This window comes from Primulina eburnea, chromosome 18, assembly GCF_022965805.1.
Source record: "Primulina eburnea isolate SZY01 chromosome 18, ASM2296580v1, whole genome shotgun sequence".
Lineage (NCBI taxonomy): Eukaryota > Viridiplantae > Streptophyta > Magnoliopsida > Lamiales > Gesneriaceae > Primulina > Primulina eburnea.
In genome coordinates, this window is record NC_133118.1 from 32476317 (window position 1) to 32495217 (window position 18901).

General features: G+C 32.8%; 4 protein-coding genes across 5 annotated transcripts in view; 1 reads left to right on the forward strand and 3 right to left on the reverse strand.

The window, feature by feature from the left end:
* Positions 1-18901, reverse strand: part of LOC140820324 (homeobox-leucine zipper protein GLABRA 2-like) — a 43580-nt gene that overhangs the window by 23910 nt on the left and 769 nt on the right. The window lies entirely within an intron of this gene.
* On the forward strand, positions 525-1861 carry LOC140819656 (protein PLANT CADMIUM RESISTANCE 8). The gene is made up of 4 exons (XM_073179831.1): positions 525-733; positions 846-917; positions 1229-1441; positions 1625-1861. The coding sequence occupies exons 1-4, from the start codon at positions 601-603 to the stop codon at positions 1711-1713; spliced, it is 507 nt and encodes a 168-aa protein (XP_073035932.1). The 5' UTR covers positions 525-600; the 3' UTR covers positions 1714-1861.
* On the reverse strand, positions 4139-7862 carry LOC140819895 (transcription factor bHLH68-like). 2 transcript variants are annotated; one of them, XM_073180153.1, is made up of 8 exons: positions 7434-7862; positions 6666-7056; positions 6052-6126; positions 5822-5887; positions 5426-5491; positions 5116-5187; positions 4784-4825; positions 4139-4500 (listed from the first exon to the last, which is right to left on the reverse strand). In XM_073180153.1, exons 1-8 carry the CDS (start codon positions 7598-7600, stop codon positions 4351-4353), a joined length of 1029 nt encoding a protein of 342 aa, XP_073036254.1. In that variant the 5' UTR covers positions 7601-7862; the 3' UTR covers positions 4139-4350. The 2 variants fall into 2 exon arrangements, with proteins under 2 accessions (XP_073036254.1, XP_073036255.1); XM_073180154.1 differs by lacking the exon at positions 4784-4825.
* LOC140819857 (peroxisome biogenesis protein 2-like) lies at positions 13083-15295 on the reverse strand. Its single transcript, XM_073180101.1, has 4 exons — positions 15134-15295; positions 14434-14551; positions 13821-13984; positions 13083-13283 (listed from the first exon to the last, which is right to left on the reverse strand). The coding sequence occupies exons 1-4, from the start codon at positions 15196-15198 to the stop codon at positions 13166-13168; spliced, it is 465 nt and encodes a 154-aa protein (XP_073036202.1). The 5' UTR covers positions 15199-15295; the 3' UTR covers positions 13083-13165.

Below are 18901 nucleotides of genomic sequence, written 5' to 3' on the forward strand. Positions count from 1 at the left end.
TCGTGTTTCATTCAGATCTAGCTGGAATTTGCCTATCTATCCCAAAGCATACAATATATTATTATGTGACATAAATTTTCTTTTCTTTTCTTTTTACGATGTGGGCAACTGGAAAATCTTGCAATTCATAAAAATCCAGTGAAGAAATTAAACGTAAGATCTTTGACGTAAAGGCTGCAAAGACTTGGGTACCGGCGGATAATATGAATGAGATCTTTGCTAATTCATGCACATGCATTTAAGTGAAGTCTAGAGTCAACTAGCCTAACACGACAAAATATAATTACAAAATAATTCAGTGTGCATCGGCTTTATATGCTAATTACATTTTGACTTTACGTCACGACAAAATCTTCCTCCAAGGTTTGTGTACGTTTACGCGTTTATACGAAGAAAAAAATAGTGGTTGAATTTGGAAATTCCAGTTGTAAAATAATTGACCTTTCCTAGTTTCCAATGCCCACTAGTAAGTTTCCCTTTCCTTTGTGTGTGTGTGTATGTGTGTGTCTATATATGTATTAAAAAGATTACAAATTATGAACAAGTTAAAGATCAGCTTGATCTTGAATATAATTATCCAAAGCTTGAAAATTGTTGGAAATGGTTAGAGTGGAGAACCCACCTCAACAGGAGCCGACCTTTCATCCTCAAAATTATCAGGCGGGACAACCTGCATTCGTTGGACTCCCATGGAGCACTCAATTGTTCGATTGCCATCTTGATCAAACTAATGGTAATTTTAGTCATTTTTCTTACTTGTTAATAGGTAGCTATAATTAATATTCTTTTTAAGTTCATTTGCTCCACTTTTTTAGATACTTACCATGCAAGGCTTGTTTGTGCAGCTATCATGACAGCATTTCTTCCCTGCGTGACATTCGGACAGATAGCAGAAGTCATGGATCAAGGAGAACTCAGTAAACCCTCATATTCTAATGCTTAATTCACATGCATGCTCTTATTTTCCTTGGCCATTTCAAACTTCTTATAGTATTCTGGGGCAGCTGATCAAGATTCTACTTTTTTAGCTCAATCTTTCTCCGAGTTTCAAAGATGATCAAGATTCACCATGAAAACACAGATTCTTTCAGATTATTTTCCTTGGCCATTTCAAACTTCTTATAGTATTTTGGGGCAGCTGATCAAGATTCTACTTTTTTAGCTCAATCCTTTATTTCTTGATTATTTATCATGATCTAACACAGCTTGAGGGAATGAATGATTGCAGCTTGTCCGATGGGAAGTTTCATATATCTGTTAATGATGCCTGCTTTATGTTCCCAATGGCTGATGGGGGCCAAGTACAGAAATAAACTAAGGGCTAGATATCATCTAGTAGAAGCTCCATATCAAGATGTGATTTCTCACATTTTTTGCGCATGTTGTTCTCTTTGTCAAGAGTATAGAGAGCTCAAGATCAGAGGTCTCGATCCCTCACAAGGTATATATATATATATATATATATATATATATATATATATATATATATATATATATATAGATGATATGTGTGACATGTATAAATCAGTATATTACCAACATCTTCTCAAATTTTGACATTATATTTCTTCACTGCACCGACTTATGGGAAAACTAACGTCTATTTTTTGGGTATTATTTGCAGGATGGAATGGAATCCTTGCTCAAATGGAAATGCAACGCATAAACCAGACGATGAACACTCCTCCACCAGCTCAAAATATGTCCACTTAAGAACAAATGAATCTCGAATTTTCAATCTTGCAAGCTCTCGGCGTGTGTTTCTAATTTTTTTCCCCTTTCATGGCATGTAAGTTCATGATAGTTAGTTATTTATTTGTCTAGTATGTTCAATAAATGCAAAACAAGCGATCGACGTACACTCGTTGCATCTTATTTATGTCGCTCAATGATACAATATGTTGAAAAAGCTAGCTGATTAATTCATTATCATTTACGTCTACTAACACGTAAAGAACCGTGATTCGAGCGAATCATTTTCGATTTTATGCTAAAAAATTTAGAAAATTTTTTTGTTTCTTGAAATTTTCCAGCACTTCACTTTCTATAGTTGATTACGAGTGTCTCAACCTCTAAGTGTGTGATCATTAACCACAAATTTTGTTGGGTTGGGCTTAATTTGGGCATATGAGCCCAAATTCGTACACTGAACCATCCTTTAGGCCCAATTTTGTGTTTTTGTTGGACCTTTCTTAATATATTTTCTTTGCCATAATGAAAGTGGACTGGCCCGACCAATTAGCCCTACACCTTGGCTTCAACATGAAAGGAGCCGATATAATATGTCATTTTAATTAAATATTATAAATAACTTTTTTTTAAAAAATGGTTACTTTCGGTTTTTAATACAATACTTAACAAAAAAAACTTCCGTGAGACTGAATCACATGTCAATTTTGTGAAACAAATAGTCACCCACGAAAAAATGTTACTTTTTATGTCAAATATATTAATTTTTATTGTAAATATGGACATGATTGATCCGTCTCATGAATAAGATCCGTGAGACCGTCTTATGAAAGACTTACTCTAGACTTAAGTTCTAATTTAATACTAAAGATATAATTTTAACCATTGCCCAATGTCCTAACATGTATTTGACTTTCTACATTTACCATAATACAAAAATGTAACAATGATGTAAGAGCCCTTTTGAAAAGCTAGCAAAAAATGACAACCCCATCTTATTGTTATTTTAGTATATGATGATGAATGGATGATTGTGTTGACCTTTGCTTACCCACAAATTTTATTTTCCCATTGACCCTACCCACTTTCTTTTCTTTTTTGGTTGAGTTTGGATGGATTGATACAATAATTGGATCTCAAACTTGATACTTCGTCCTAAACATGTGATCTTAATGTTAGATGTGTTACAAACCATCAGCAACCTTACCTATCCGCTTTCTTAACCATACCATCTGGCTAAACAAAATGACTCGATGTCGTCTCAATCAATATGAATTAATTATCAAATTTATGTTCATCTCAAATGTTAAAGACAATATTTTTGTCTTAGTTTTTGATATTTTAGTGCAATGGACATGATTTTTGGGGATTTAAACTGATATCTCTTCCAAAATATAATTTCTTATGTTTATCATTAATTTATACATAAATCTAAATGGCATTTGCTTAGCAATAATAGCCTTTCAGCGAGTGGAGAACTAGTGGATTATTAAATAGTATAGACAAAGCAAAGTGAAAAACAAAATCCAAAATTTAAATTTAAAGAGTGGGATGATGAAATAATGCCGTCAGGATTGCGTCAAGAAATAGTAAACTAACTTAGCTGTGAAATACTTAGATTCACAGACAGAGAGAAAAATGGAAATCGCAGAATCACGCCTGAGAAAGTAGAATTTCCTGGACACCCCCAAAAATGTGCAACGAGGACTGTCTAACTATATATTAAATTAAATTTTTTTATTAATAAATTTAAGAATTCAATATTATTCTTGAAATTCTATAATTCACAGCTAATGATATATATAGATCGTCCACTTCTTTTATTTTTATAAATTAAATAAATAAATCATTTCAACATAATTCTCAAAATTCCGAACTTATTAATATGTTTAAAAGTAATTAATTTTTTTTTAACAATATACTCCTATATATTATATACTATATATATATATATATTCATAAAATTGCTAGCTGCTTCCATGGAAATCCCAACGGACAAACTTAATAGTTGAATGGTGAGTAAAGAGTGTTAGGTATATTTATGGAAGAATATTGCTTAGAGTTTAAGCAATATATATAAATTAACACATTCACTTTGTACGTACGCAACGATTTTCTTCCTAAACAATTTCATTCGGAAAATAAGGTATAAAAGATTTATTTCGTGAATTCATTGATATTTAGTATTGGTGTGCATTGATTATATTAATTATCTTTAATTTCCCATAAATTTCAACTCACTCAGTAGTTCGATAATTTGGCTTTAACACCTGCAGAATATACGATCATACATACATATATATACACACACACACACACACACACACTAAACATTTAGTGAAGGAAAAAAATAATTCAAATTAAGAACACATGACATACATGCAGGTATGCGTACTTGGTTCATTCGTAAAATTTTGAAACACAATTAGTACATGAAAAGGCTAGCAGATTAAACATGCATGCATGTATGTTTAATAAGTTAGCTGCTAAACAGATTATTTATAAGGTGAATTAATTTTCAAGAAAATACACAAACATTGATAGTAACACAGCTAGCTGTAGCATCAGAATCAGTCAGAGCCGTAGGAGTTTTGGAGAATGACTGCTTCTGATGTTACAGAAAATCAAAAGGGGTGCTACTCGACGATGCATTTCCGGCAGTCAGAAGCCACCGCCAAGAGCAGGTGGCGGCGGGGCCCAGTAATCGGCTCCGATGATATTGTCATTTCCAACATGTTGAGTGCAAGAGATGGGAACCAGGCAAAGCCCTCTACTTCTCAAATCCTTCAGTCCTCCTCGGTCTTGTGACTCCTGTATGTAAATGGAATCGATTAATCTAATTTTGAATGTCGCAAAATAGATTAATATACTTTTAGTAAAAAACCATAGTTTAAATATACGAACTCGTCTATGTCAATAAATTAATGAACTTCAATAATCTTCGTATTGTTCTAAGTAAACCGGAGCATAAAAAGAATAAATGCTTGTTTTTTCACAGACAATTTTATCTTTTAGAACAAATAATATACTAATTTAATAATTAATTAATTAAATTCCTATTTATTAGGGAATTTATGGATCCAATAAAGCATACCTGGCTAGGCTCTTCGTGAAATAAACAATTCCTTTCTTGAACCTAGCGAAAAAGAAATCAACTTTCTTGAAAATCATATTATTATATTCGGGAAAAAAAATCACATTATTCGACATTCCCATTCCTATTTAGCAACACAGCGTGTGCTGTGAAATTTGTGCGTGTGAAAAATCTTTGTCTCGCATTGGAAAATGTGTAAAAATGTTTTTATATGAGCAACATCACCGGCCACAATATCTATATATATTCGGATTTAATATTGTCCAAATACGAATTTTATTTTTTGAAAATATATTAAATAGTCATTTCAACTGAATCATTAAATATGTTACCATTCTAAGATTACTTGCACAATGCTGTGAGGTATTTCCTGAAGTACTGCGCATATATGGAGAGCTTAGCGCCTGTATTTCCCAAAAAAAAAGGAAAGGAAAATAGATTATATAATTTGTTCTAAAACTTTTAACTGTTCAAAGGGATGTTACCATTCCAATTTAATTCTAATATGAAAGAAAAGCAAATAGTTCCAAGAAAGGTTGGTACTAGAATTCGCTGAAACGAAACAACATGCATTCACTGATATTTTTTAGCTAAAATTAAGAATAATTAGGAGGAATAATGGAAAGAGCGAAATAATATTACCTCAATTTGACTCTGAAGGAATCTAATGTAACCAATGGCTTCTGACAAGACAGAGGCAGTGTCAGTCTGCAAAAGAGAAACATGCCACAACACCCCCCAAAGTTATTTTTATCAAAGCTCTACTTTAATTTCAAAAGACAACCCTAGATGGGGAGAGAAATAAAGTTTAAAGAAAAGAGGAATATTTTTGGTATTTTTGGGTTATTTTTGTAAGTGTGATTTGGTTTTCTTTATGGGCTTATGCTAATAAAACCAGATTTTTGGATTTTGCACAGTTTTATATATGTTTTGATTAGTATTCATTTAACAGCATTTAAAGTAAATGAATGTTGTTATGAAATGATAATAAGTTTTTTTACAGTAGAGATATAAACAAGTTGGTGGGATTTCATTTACCTTTCCAAATGGAGAAACAATTTGGTGGAGGGCTGTAATTCTATCTCCTAACTTCTCCTTTCTCACCTGTGTAAAATTTGTGAAATTTGCATAGAATTTGAGTTCGGTATTTTTCTCAAGAATCTGATGGATTAAGTACTATAAATGAAATTACCAAGAATTAAAATTTAACCATTATTGTTCCATTGCAATCAGATGGTGTATTTTTGAGAAAGAGAGAGATTCCTGACCTTCAAAGCTGGTTGAGATGAAGACTGTTGAACCCTAGCCTTCTTAGATACCCCACCAGTCCCAGTGCTGTTGCACTTTTGACAAAGGAAACATAAAAGAATAGCAATCAAGAAGACAAGCCATGGAGGAGAATCTTACAGCTAAAAAACTATATTTTCGCGTAAGAATAATACAAATTTTTTTGAAGGGTTCTTTGTAAAGCATGTGTTTAATAATTAAATCACAGTAGCGTGCAAAGAAAATCATAAAGTTTGTTACTTTATGTGTTTTCATGTGGTAATAACGAGTCTTTGGACATTAAAGATCTCTTCTACTATTTTTTCCGCAATTTATTGCCCCAAGTGTTCATACACACGCTCCAGTTATGATCAGAAATAGAGGATTGATCTATATAATTAACACATCATCATAATGGTTGCACAGACATAATAATCGAGCTAAAGACTTTAAATATAATCCTGAGTTGATCTTATGGATTCCTTACGTTTTTCGTTAATTGATATTTTTAGAAACATTCATAAGGTTAGTAATCAGGTTGTTGTTTCTCCAGAGTCTCAGTCATGTGTGCGTATCTACCTGTATGTATGTATATCCATCTTGCTTAACTTCTTACCTCAGATGAATGCTCTTGATTATGCCGATTATTCTTTCCCTCCGTGGTGGCTGCCGACCCCTTCCCACCGGAGAAATTCAACAAGCTGTTACTCAAATTTGTGATACAAGACGTGGGAGAAGAAACAGGCATGACTTGATGATGTGCCCAACTAGAATTTGATGTCTGTGAATTATTGGCCTGAAAATGATCATAATCTAGATGCCCAGGAAAAAGATGGCAACTGTTGGCTTGAGAAACTTCTTGCTTCACATCAAGATTAATAGCACAATCCCTTGAAAAAGTTGGGTTCAAATTCAAAACCTGGTCTTCCCAATTCTCCAACTTCTTTTGCTGCTGAAAAAGACTTCCAGCAAACCTGTTTTCCTCTTCATTTCCAGATAATCCACCGCTGACCATGTTCAAAATACATAAAGTCACCGGAGTTAACAAGTAATATCATCAATACATACATATAGATATACCAGTAAAAATTAAACAATTTGTTCTTAGATATGTACTACAGCCAAGAAGCATGGATACATATATTAAAAATTGTATAATAAGGCTGCTAAGATTAACATGAAAAAGCTGTTAAAGCTAAACAGATTTAAAAACATGTGTGTGCAAATAGGATAAGCTGATACCAGCTAAGAAGTACTAGCTAATTAGTAATTAAAGAATAAGATTCTGCGAATCGATATACGTTATACATCCACAGAACTTAGAGATCGATATTTAACAAATTTATTCAATTGTTCGTGTAAAAAGAGAAGTAGAGAAATTTACAGAAGAAGTTGGCTCCAAGACCTAACAGGAAAATCTTGTTCTGCAGGATGATTATCAGATTCAGAAGGGTTGGAAGAAACTGAGGAAATATTAGAGCCATATACAAACTGAGAAAACTGTGGATGCATGCCATTCATGCTCCACCAGCTAGGGTTTCCGGCCATCATTTGTCACTAAAAACTAGCAAAACTCACCACCAAAACTAACCAAAATTCTTCAAATTTTTAAAAGAAAATGAAACCCTTTTTCTTAACCTAGCACTCTCTTTGTTGTTTTCTTCTTCTTCAAAATCTATCTATTATTTTTCTCTCTCCATCTCTCTGACATCTTCTTTGTTTTGGCACCAAAACGAGCCTTTGTTTGAAGCTTCAGAATTTTGGTATGCTTTCTCAGAAGAGGTTGAAGAAACCTCATGTCTTTATCAAATAAGAGTATTTTATACTTGTGGGGTTGGGGAAGCCTTTTGTTTGTTTCCTCACCCTTCAATCTTTATTTTTTTGATTTTATTTATTTTATTAGTCAATTTATTATATATATGTTGTCTTTTTATATATTTTTGCTTTAACTTTGTCATAAAGTGCGACAGAAAAAGCTGATGGGGAGTGTTTTCAGGCCAAAAAACAAAGGACCGTGGAGCTTATTTCCTTGAATTGGGGTGCTAACTATGAATTGCTAGTGATATAGGTTAAATTTATGCTTAGATTCATGTATAATATAATGTTTTATCAACAAATTACTTCAATGAAAAATCTTAAATTCCATATATATAATCCTCTCTCCGTCTCCACTGTTAGAGAGGCCGGAGTTCGAATCCCACGGGGTAAGGGATGGAGCCGTGGTTGCACCCGCCGCCCCTCCTCGACTTTATCTCATCTATGATATGTTACCTTCGAGATTCGCAATAACAAATTTTTTTTAAAAAAATGATTCATCCGATAAAAAGTTATTTTCGCCTCTCTTAATCGAATTTCCCGGCTCCGTCTCTGCCAAAACCGGGTCGCACACACCATATTGTTGTAATAAGAACAAATTAAAATAAAAGAAATAATTTTATTCGTACAATTGTATCAAACTGTTAATCTCAATAATAATTGTATCCGGGGGAAATGGTATATATGTAACAATCCCATAAGTTTAGTAAAGTAACAACGATAAAACATTTCCATATATGTAGAAAAGATTATTACTTTGAGCAAATTACAGAATTTATTCTTCCCACGGAACATCGTTCTTTGATAATAACGAGAGATTCTAAGGACTTTGATTAATCGAGTAGAAAGATGTCGATCGTCTCACTCTCTCAATTTAGGTTTATCCAAATTTTCGAGTTTCTTACAATTTTTCGTATATATATGTGTGTATGTGCACGCATGCATATACAAAAAAAATTTAGTTACTTCCTCATTTTTTTTCTGAAGGCAAAGTACTTTTTATTTGACATGTTTTTTGTTGCTAATTAAATTTTGTATAAAAAAAATAGACATTTTATTAAAATTAGGCAAAAACTTGTGGCAGACGGTCTCACGGGTCATATTTTGTGAGACAAATCTTTTATTTGAGTCATCCATTAAAAAGTATTACTTTTTATTGTGAATATCGGTAGGATTGACCCGTCTCAGAGATAAAGATTCGTGAGAGCGTCTCACAAGAAACATACTCTTAAAATTAAGAACTTTAGATATGATTTTCTACAAGTTTGCGTTTGGATTAACGAAAATTTGGATTTGAGATAGTATTTGAAAAAAGTATGAATTTGAAATCCACCATGACTCAAAAAAAAAATTTGTTTGAGATTTGAAATTTGAAATGCTTAACATCAAATTCATCGATCCAAATAAAACATGAAATTCTTTGATATTAATTTAAATAATTATTGAAGCATAATTATTTAGTTATTTTCAAAATTTACGATGATTTATTAATATTTTGTTCACGACGATGGAATTCGCAGTCTCAACCGTCTGTACATGCCGGATAATTAAACTCTCGTACTAACACAGTAGTATACAAATCATGCTAGTCAAGTAAATCACATTAGGCAAACTCTGAGTGACATGTTCGAACTCATGTAAATACTAACATACCCACATCAACTCGGACACCGTTGTGAATAGCATCGAAGCGTGAGTGGCTTGTGATTGTGTGTCTCACGAAGAGAATTTAATTTCGTATCATTAGGTAGTAAAAAAGATCATAATTAAGTAGAGAAGTTTTGAAATGAAATGGAGTTTAGATTAGGTTTGAGTAATTAAATGAAGAAAAAAGCTTAGCTTTATAGTTTTCTATGTCGTTGGGAGTCGTTTTCTTGTTGACCTTACAAAATTAAACAAACAACAATAAAGTTTCGTTGTTGCCAATCTACTGTGTATATTTTTAAATTGAGAGGGAATAATCTTTAAAGGGGATTTTGAGATTATTTTAATTATTACAATTTTAAAGTTGTATTTTTTTTATATTATAGTACTTAGTGCATTATTATTAACTTATAATTGTACTATTGTAAGGAAAATGTAACATTCTTTTTGGTCTGACCCACCAGCCACTCCCATTATGAATTTAGTCTCCTCCATGAAGAAATTTCCCCAGTAATATATATGTTGGATTCCAGACTTAAAATTTTAAATATTTCCCCCTCAAAATTTTTGACATATTAATTGTGAAAAAAATAAATCGATTTTTTCATTATTCCTCTAAAAATACATATTATTTCATTTAAATTCCATTATTTGAATAATAATAATATGTTACCGTTATTCATATATAAATGTTGAGTAGGTCTCTTGTGAGACGGTCTCACGAATTTTTATCTGTGAGACGGGTCTACCCTATTAATATTCAAAATAAAAAGTAATATTTTTAGCATAAAGAGTAATAATTTTCATGGATGACTCAAGTAAGAGATTCGACCCATGAAATTAATCCGTGAGACCGTCTCACAAGAGTTTTTGTGTTAAAATTTCATGTGAACTTGCTTTTAAGTTAGATTTGACACAAATCAGTTTCTTTTTTTTTTAAATTTTTATGTCCGAATTTGCATTTTTAAAAATTCGAATCAAATGGGGGCGTCGGCTTCTTTCATTGGATTCCTCCCTTTTAAACATAATAAATAAAATATGTTCTCTCGTAATAATATTGGGTAGGGGAAAACGGTGCATGATAGGTTCCATAATAATTCGATTTAGATTTCCATTATTTTGATAAGCATAAATATATGTTAATAATGACATTCCTCCTTAATACGCCAGAATTCTCCGGTCGAGAATCACTTTGAAAGTCCCATAGTTGAAGCAAATCTAACTTAGATCATCCATGCCAACTAGAAAGCTCAGACGAAAGACGATCGAAGCCAAAGTTTTTGGAATTTTATCTTTTTTCTCGCCCTATTTATGGAAGAGACCCTCCCACCTCCACAAGCTTCTTTCATATAATATATACATGTTGTGAGAATATTTCGAAAATATGTGAATGAACTTCAAGGCACGTTTGCAACGCTTTCTTTTCTTGAACTAATGATGTCATATTTATATAAATGAAACATTGATTCAGAACGGACGCGAATCTTCATGAAACAATGCATCCTTTCATGAAAACACATCATGAAACAATTGTGTTGTTTCCAAAGAGTTGTCTAACCCCTTGCAAAAGGTTGTGTAGATTCTGTAAAAACCGGATTTTTACCCATTTAATTAATATCCTTGTACTAGAATAAGATTTGAATACTGAAATTTAGTTAATTGGAATCTTTATTATTAAGCCAATAATATCTACACTTGCACATGCAAAATTCGAAATTGAGGGAGGGGAAATACAAGAGCTAAGGAAAGTAAATAATTTCATGCATGATGGAGTGTGGCCTGATTCTCGAAAATTGGAGAGGCAATGACATATTGATACAAGAATATATCCATGCATGAACAAGGTAAGCATATCTCGAAATTTTTGGGAGAATATTGCAAGATTGGGAGATAATCATAAAACTTGTGCACAAAGAAAGATCCTTACCCTAGCCCCCCATATTTTCGAAAATATGAAGGGCAATGAGATCAAGAATAAATCTCGGTTTTAGGGAGCTGATTTTCGGATTTTTGGCAAGGGAATTTGAGTCTAATCTTGTGAGATTTGAGCATGATTTAGCCACCATAATTAGCCTCATTCTCATCCCCTATAAATAGTGCACCATACCTAGCCTCCCTACCTCAACATTTTCGAGAAACCTTGCTGCAGAATTTCGAAAATTCCAGCAACTGTCCTAGCGAAGCTCTGCCCGAAAATCGTCCCGAAGATAGTCGAGCAATCGAACCAAAGCGCTGCCCGGACGAGGAAAGCGAAGGATACAATCTAAGCCGTACACTCCACATTTTTAGCACCAAAATATACAGTAAGTGGGCTATTTTAAATAATCAAAATTTCGGTTTATGCATGGGTGATTTTTCGAAATTTTTAAAAGAAAATAAATAAATAGTCGAGTACAATTTTCTTCTACTTCTTGCATTGTCATACGATTTTAAACGCACTGTGAGGAGTCAACCGTATATGGGTGGGAATCCCAACCATGACGTACCCTTACGCGGTGGGGGACATAACCGCTATACGGCCTCGCCCCCTTAGAGGAGTAAAAATTAGGGACTGACGTCAGTAAACCATAGAAGGTCGATAAATTGCAGTGCTTGATATATGTTTATGCATGTGGTACGAAAATGTTATGCAAGTCATATGATTAAATTCGAAATTTTACATGTTGATTTATATTGTGCTCGATATCCCCCACTTGCTGAGTATTCCCAAATACTCACCCCTTACAACCTTCCCAGATAAGTCGTCCGAAGAACAGGTTGAGGACGAAGAGTCCGAACAGTTTTGGGGATGGTGATCCACGCGACCAGTACTAGTAGTAGTATAGTTCGAATTTATGATTTAATAAGTTGTAAGACGTTTCCGCACTTAATTCTGTCATTTGTTGATTTTCGGATGTAAAAGACAATTGTTTATTTCGTTTGAATTTATGATATAAACTGGTTTGGTTTATACTGTGCTACGAGAAGGCTTGTCGTTTTAAATCGTGTGATTGTAAACGACGCATTCTGAATAACTTTTGGGGTCGTATGGAATAATTATTTTTTAGAAAAAAAAATATAAAATAATTAGGGGAGTCTTGTAAAGATTAAGGAATACATAGGACATGTTACATGTTTCAGCCCAATATGATATGTGATGTAATGATGAATTTATCTTGGCACAATGGTATCTCAAACAAAAGAAGAAGTTGACCACAAATCCACGAGCATAATGGGATTGAATCGTTTTTCACGAATAGGAATTCATAGGACACGCCACATGTTTCGGATACAAAAAAGATGCTTGGTTTTTTTTCCCGATAATGGACATGTAACACACATGGGACGAATCGAAATCATGGGAAAACATGTATATGTATCATGATCCATCATTGAATTTGGATTCTTTTTGTTGTCATTTCATTTCCAACTTCAGGAAGAAAAAAGCCCACAAGTTGTATACAATGGCAAAAAAACACGTTTTGTAGACAGTGTATTTCACGGTTTAATCATCTTCTGCAGCTGCAATTGCAGGTAAAGAGTTGGAGTTTCCAACTACCAAATGCTGACAAGAGGTTGGGGCACACAACTGAAATTTCTGGTATTTTTGAAGGAGCATTTTTAGTTGTGGTAATATTTGATATTTCGTTAACCTTGAGTAATAATTACTGGGAATTCTTAGTAGTTTTGTTGACAGTAACCCCATGCCGCTATAGCAATAACAAGTTCGTTGCAACTAGAGCACCGAAAGGCCGAAGAAGCAGAGCAGCGAGTTCGTAGACAGTAGTAGCAGTACCTATCCGCAAGATTATATTAGCATAAGAGTTTTAGCAAAAAAAACAGAAGATCTATAAGCAGGTTAGATAGCCAGAATGGAAACAGTGATCACATTGGCATGGATTTGAGTGGTAAAAACGAAGGGATCTGAAAGAGATCGAAGTGTATGTGTCCAACTTAATACAAAATCTCACAAATAACCACAAGTATTACAACTCCATAGTCCCAAGTGACAAAGAAAACAAGAAGTTGCAGTTATTAGACATGATTGAAGCAGTGGTTTTCTGAGATTCTGAGCATTGCATTTAGAAATTAGCAAATCACTATGCTTTTTTTTTTAACATTCAGCTTATATTCTGTAATGGCTCACTTCTACCATGTGAAGGAAATAGTAAGATGATGTATCCCTCACCAGAAAGCAAGAGCAAAAAATGTGGATAGTGATGAAACAGTGCCTAGATGGTAACAAACATAACGTAGTGTTCCCTAAGAAGGGTGGTCTCTGCGAGAGATGGTGACATATACTTGAAAAAAATCTTTAACAAAATCAACCTACCTGTGCTGACATGGGAGAGCTAAAAATGGGGTGGTTGGGGTGGCCTGGTAAATGGAGCATAGAGCTTCATCCCTCTCTAAACTTGATGATTTATCCTTTGAGAATGGACGGAGAAAATATTTAACAGACGATGAATTGAGTAGCGGAAGAAGCAACAACATTTCCTGCATGATATTTCACGCTTCAGTATGTAAATATTAAAGGCTATAGCCAACGTGAAGGAGACAGATGTTCCTAGCATATCTACACTCAATTGATTCATATGATCGGAAAAACCCATCAATAAACAAATCATGTTTTATCTACGTAAAATATGATACAACAAAGCTAATTAAAATCTTTTTGCAGTTACAATCCACAAATGACCATTTTTCTTGAGATTCCAACGTTATAATGAAACAATTAAAAACAGTACAATAAAGTGCACCATTAAACATAATTCATAAATCCTTCATAAATTAGTTAAAATACATAATCTGAGTGAAAAACTACCAGCGAATTCCATATAAAAGGTAGAGAGGGATTATGGAGAAGCATATTGTATATTGATTCGTTAAAACAGTATTTTTTTTCCTTTTTTTAACAGAATGGAATAAGGAGAGCGGGACATCACCGAGAATTCATTCCACACCAGCTGGCGGTTCATGTACTCAAAGCTCACAGATCGATTCATATGACGACTTCCACACACTAGTCTAGCTTTCAGGGCTCTCTCGATGAGACTTCTGTACCTGTGTATATATGACGAGTCGATACTAGCAGCAGCCAGCAAACACTCCTTAGGCTAACTTATATAATAAAGCTTATAGAAACAAAATCTTTGAAAGATCACAAGAAAGCTAGAATCCTCATAGCTGAAGTGGTGTTTGTTTGCCATCACAATTTCTCAGGGGGTAGCAAATTTGAGAGAGGATATCTAAGAGTTTTAATCCAGGCCCCTCTAGCCCAGTTCTAACTACAAATTAAGTACAAGTGCATGTAAACTGAAGTAATAAAAGCAAGAGGCTCAAAGACTCAACTAAATAAAACAACTGCTAAATTTTCGAAAAAGTACTCAATGTTAGATGGTTGTTGCAGGAAACAAAAAAAAAAAGCATTGGCTTTTCAGAGAATTCGTCATTTCTATAAAAAAATTATCATTCATAAGCATATTCCAGAGAATGGCCATACTCAAGGCAATTGATAAATCAATTTTAGCCTTCAATTTTCACTTTTCGGACAGTTAAGATGCCTTGTTTCATAATACCACTTGACTTCAAAAACAACAAGTTAAAACAATCCGCAAGTAAATAAGAGGAAACAAATAGGTTTACCCAGGTAGTCGAGGAAAAAGCTGGCCACTGAAGGAGAAACTTGCGGTAGGTATCGACCCAAGCATCCTCCGGCGGCGGACTCATAGAACTCATAGAAGTTATGCTGGAGGAAGAAGACGAAGCGATCTCCGAGCCAATTCTACGAAACCAATCTCTTGTTTGAATCTAGGTAAATTTTGTTTTGATTTTTTTACGTAAAATAAGAAATAGTTTGAAGAAATGTTCAGCAAAGAGTATATCTCGTTATACGATCAATCGAATCCTTATTTATAATATTCACAATAAAAAATAACCCTTAACGTAGGAAGTGATATTTTTTCATGATGATCAAATAAGATATTTGTGTAACAGTCTCACATAAGTTTTTGTCTTTACATAAAATAAAAAAATATAATTATGAGACCATTAGAATAATTATCTTAAAGAACATTAAAATATTTAATTTCATAATTAATCTTCTTACCCTACTAAAAACCTACTTAAATCGATCTATATTTTACATAGAAAAAATATAAACAAAACTTTCTTTTTAAATCGAACAACTCTTCTTAATTAAAAATAATTTCATGTTAATTATTTAATATTATTTGATCAAATTAAAAATATTAATAACACATACACGCGTGTGTATATTTTATTAGTATTCTGGAAGTTTAATCTTTTTACTTATCATAATCTTTCGGGAATCTCTCCTGGAATCTTTTACTTATCCTAATCTTTCGAGAATCTCTTTCAGAAGTTGACTTTAATACACTAACACCACATAATTTTGTATTAATTGTTTAATATTATTTGATCAAATTAATAATAATAACAATATATACAATGTGTGTGCATTTTTTATTCGTATATATAAAATAGTGACAAGAGTCATTCATTGTCAGATATATTGGAATCCCAAACTTGTCTTGCACGTATTAACAATGTGCATCGATTATCTTGGTCCAAAAATGCCCGGACCCTTCATTCATATGTTGTAAGATATTGTGTTTTGATATTTGAAATCTAGACAATTTCTTTCGAAGTATACACAACCAAATATATCTATAATTCTTATCGCACGAAAAATTTAATTTATCAAAATGTTATTACAAATGACTAAATATTTAGCATTATTCAACAAATATTGTGTTTGTGTATTGATATATAAATGTATATCAAACCTGTCACGCCCCGAGACCGGGGTTAGTCGACACCGGCGTTATCTCGCAATCACATAATTGCAAGACAACTAGCCTCGTAGTACAGCATATACCGAACCAGTTTATTATCATAAATTTCCCAAAAGTTCAACGTCTTTACAACTCAGAAAGAAAAAGAAACATGCGGAAGCGTAAATACGAAATACTGAAAACATAAGACTGAATAATCAATCGGTCACGAATTAGACTGCTTCTTCACCATCCCCAAAAGTATTCTTGCTCCTCATCCTCAATTTGATTCTCATTCTTATCTGGGTGGGAAAGTAAGGGGTGAGTATTTTGGGGAAAATACTCAGTAAATGGGGGGCCAATCGTGCATGAAAAATATCGAGGTTATACATATACACGAATTATCACAATTTCAATATTTAGCATGTCGAATCAGATACAAAAAAAAAAACGGATACAACAATGAAATCATCTCATTTTCTATGGTTTTTAACTGATCAGTCCCCTATATGTTACTCCTCTAAGGGGCGAGGCCAAAGGAACGGTTATTATAACCCACCGCATCAGGGCCTAAACAAAGATTTCAAAGTTTGGAATTTCCTTTACCATTTCTAAATTGAATCATTACAGTGACTTTTACAAATACTCAACATGCTTTCAATAAACGAAAATTCCAAAAAAAAAAAAGGTTACATACGAAGCAGAACGAATATATCATGCCGATATAATTTTCAAAGTCATAGCTATTTTCGAAATATATTATGCCAATTGAAGTAGTAGCAAAAACCCACTTACAGTATTCTGACTGCTCAAGGAAACGTGAATGGTGAGATTGCGGCAGAGCTTTGTTACTAGAAGGCAAAAAGCTTCGAGAATACGGTGATACTAGAGAGGATTTCGAAATTTGGGAGTGCAAGTTCTGAATGAGGAGTCCTCCTATTTATAGGCACGAAAAATCAGCTTACAAGGTAAGCTCTGGAGTCGCTCCACGAATGACGCTGATGGCTAATCAAATGGATGATTGCACTTATCTCTCCCGAATGAACGTGGTCTCTTCTTGGTTCAAGGTACATACTCGAGATTCATGCTATAATGGAGTGATTTCGGTTGTCTTTAAATTGCAATTGGGGATTGATGAATTTCTGCGTGAATTTCTTCCACAATTGGTGCATTCCCATATTGCATGTTGCATGGTCATCACAAAACCAAAAGATAAAAACTTGTGTGAGACGGTTCCGTTGGTCGTATTTTGTGAGATATATCTCTTATTTCGGTCATCCATGAAAAAATATTACTTTTTATGCGAAGAGTATTACCTTTTATTGTGAATATCGGTATAGTTGATCCGTCTCACAAATAAAGATTCGTAAGACCGTCTCACAAGAGACATACTTCTCTAAAAGTTAGATTAGGGTCTTCCAATTTTATGAAGACGACCATGTATATATAAAAAAATAACGGTCGTGAATTCTCTTATCATAAAAAATAGAGTTTTCGCATTTGTCAAGAACAAGGTATTTGTCCATAAGTAGCACAAAATAAACCTAAAGTAGACAAAAATCAAAAAAATTAAATATTGTATTTTGGTATATAGATGATAAGTACATCTTACCAAATTTCGTAGTTGTGTATCACAATTACGTGACTCAAGCATGAAATTAAAAGATAATCAAGAAAGTTTTACATAATTAAGAATTTTATTTATGAGATTAGGTATTGCATCATTATTTACAAAACCTGGCTCTACTTTTTACTCTATTAATTATTTTTTAATACAATATTTATTGAGAAGTTGGCGACACGATCAAATCATGATATATAACAGTTTTTAATTTGAGTAGAATAGTTCAATTAATTATTTATATATAAAATATTCTTATTTTACGATATCTTCTTTAAGATATTTTACATGTTATAATATCTCACCTAAAATTTCTAATATTAAAAAAATCACAAGATATTTAAACTTTTAAATTTTTTTTTTATGAAAATGTAAATTTTAATAATAACGACAAAATTTTTCCTATCAACATTTTATCAGATAAACATTTCAGTCGTTGAGGAGTAATCAATTTTGTTTACATTAATAATATAATTACTCGAAGTTTATACAGTAGGCATAAAGAAAAATAAATTTTTATTTATTTATTATTATTATGGGAGAGTGGTCCGATCATTTAATTTATCTTTAAATGAATTTTGGAATTATAAAAGTGGTCCATTTTGGTTTTAAAGTGGTGAATTAAATTTTGCACATGCTCATTTTATCAAATATGAAAAAATATCTGTAAGCAGAAGAAAAGTCATATGGTCGACATGATAGCCAGCGACTGACTACTCGATTTTTTATTTTATTTTACTTGGGAAAAATAAATTCCCAAATTTGTATGTTATTTGTAAAAAAAAATTAAAATTATATATTTCCATTTTATGTGTTTTATATGGCAATCTAATATATTTTGTAAAGATATTGTAATTATCCAAACATAAGCTTCATTATATATAAATTTGATATCTTTTAAGAGTGAGTTTTATGTGAGACTGTCTCACCTAACGATATTCACGATAAAAAGTAATACTCTTAGGCAAAAACTTATGTGAGACGATCTCACGAATC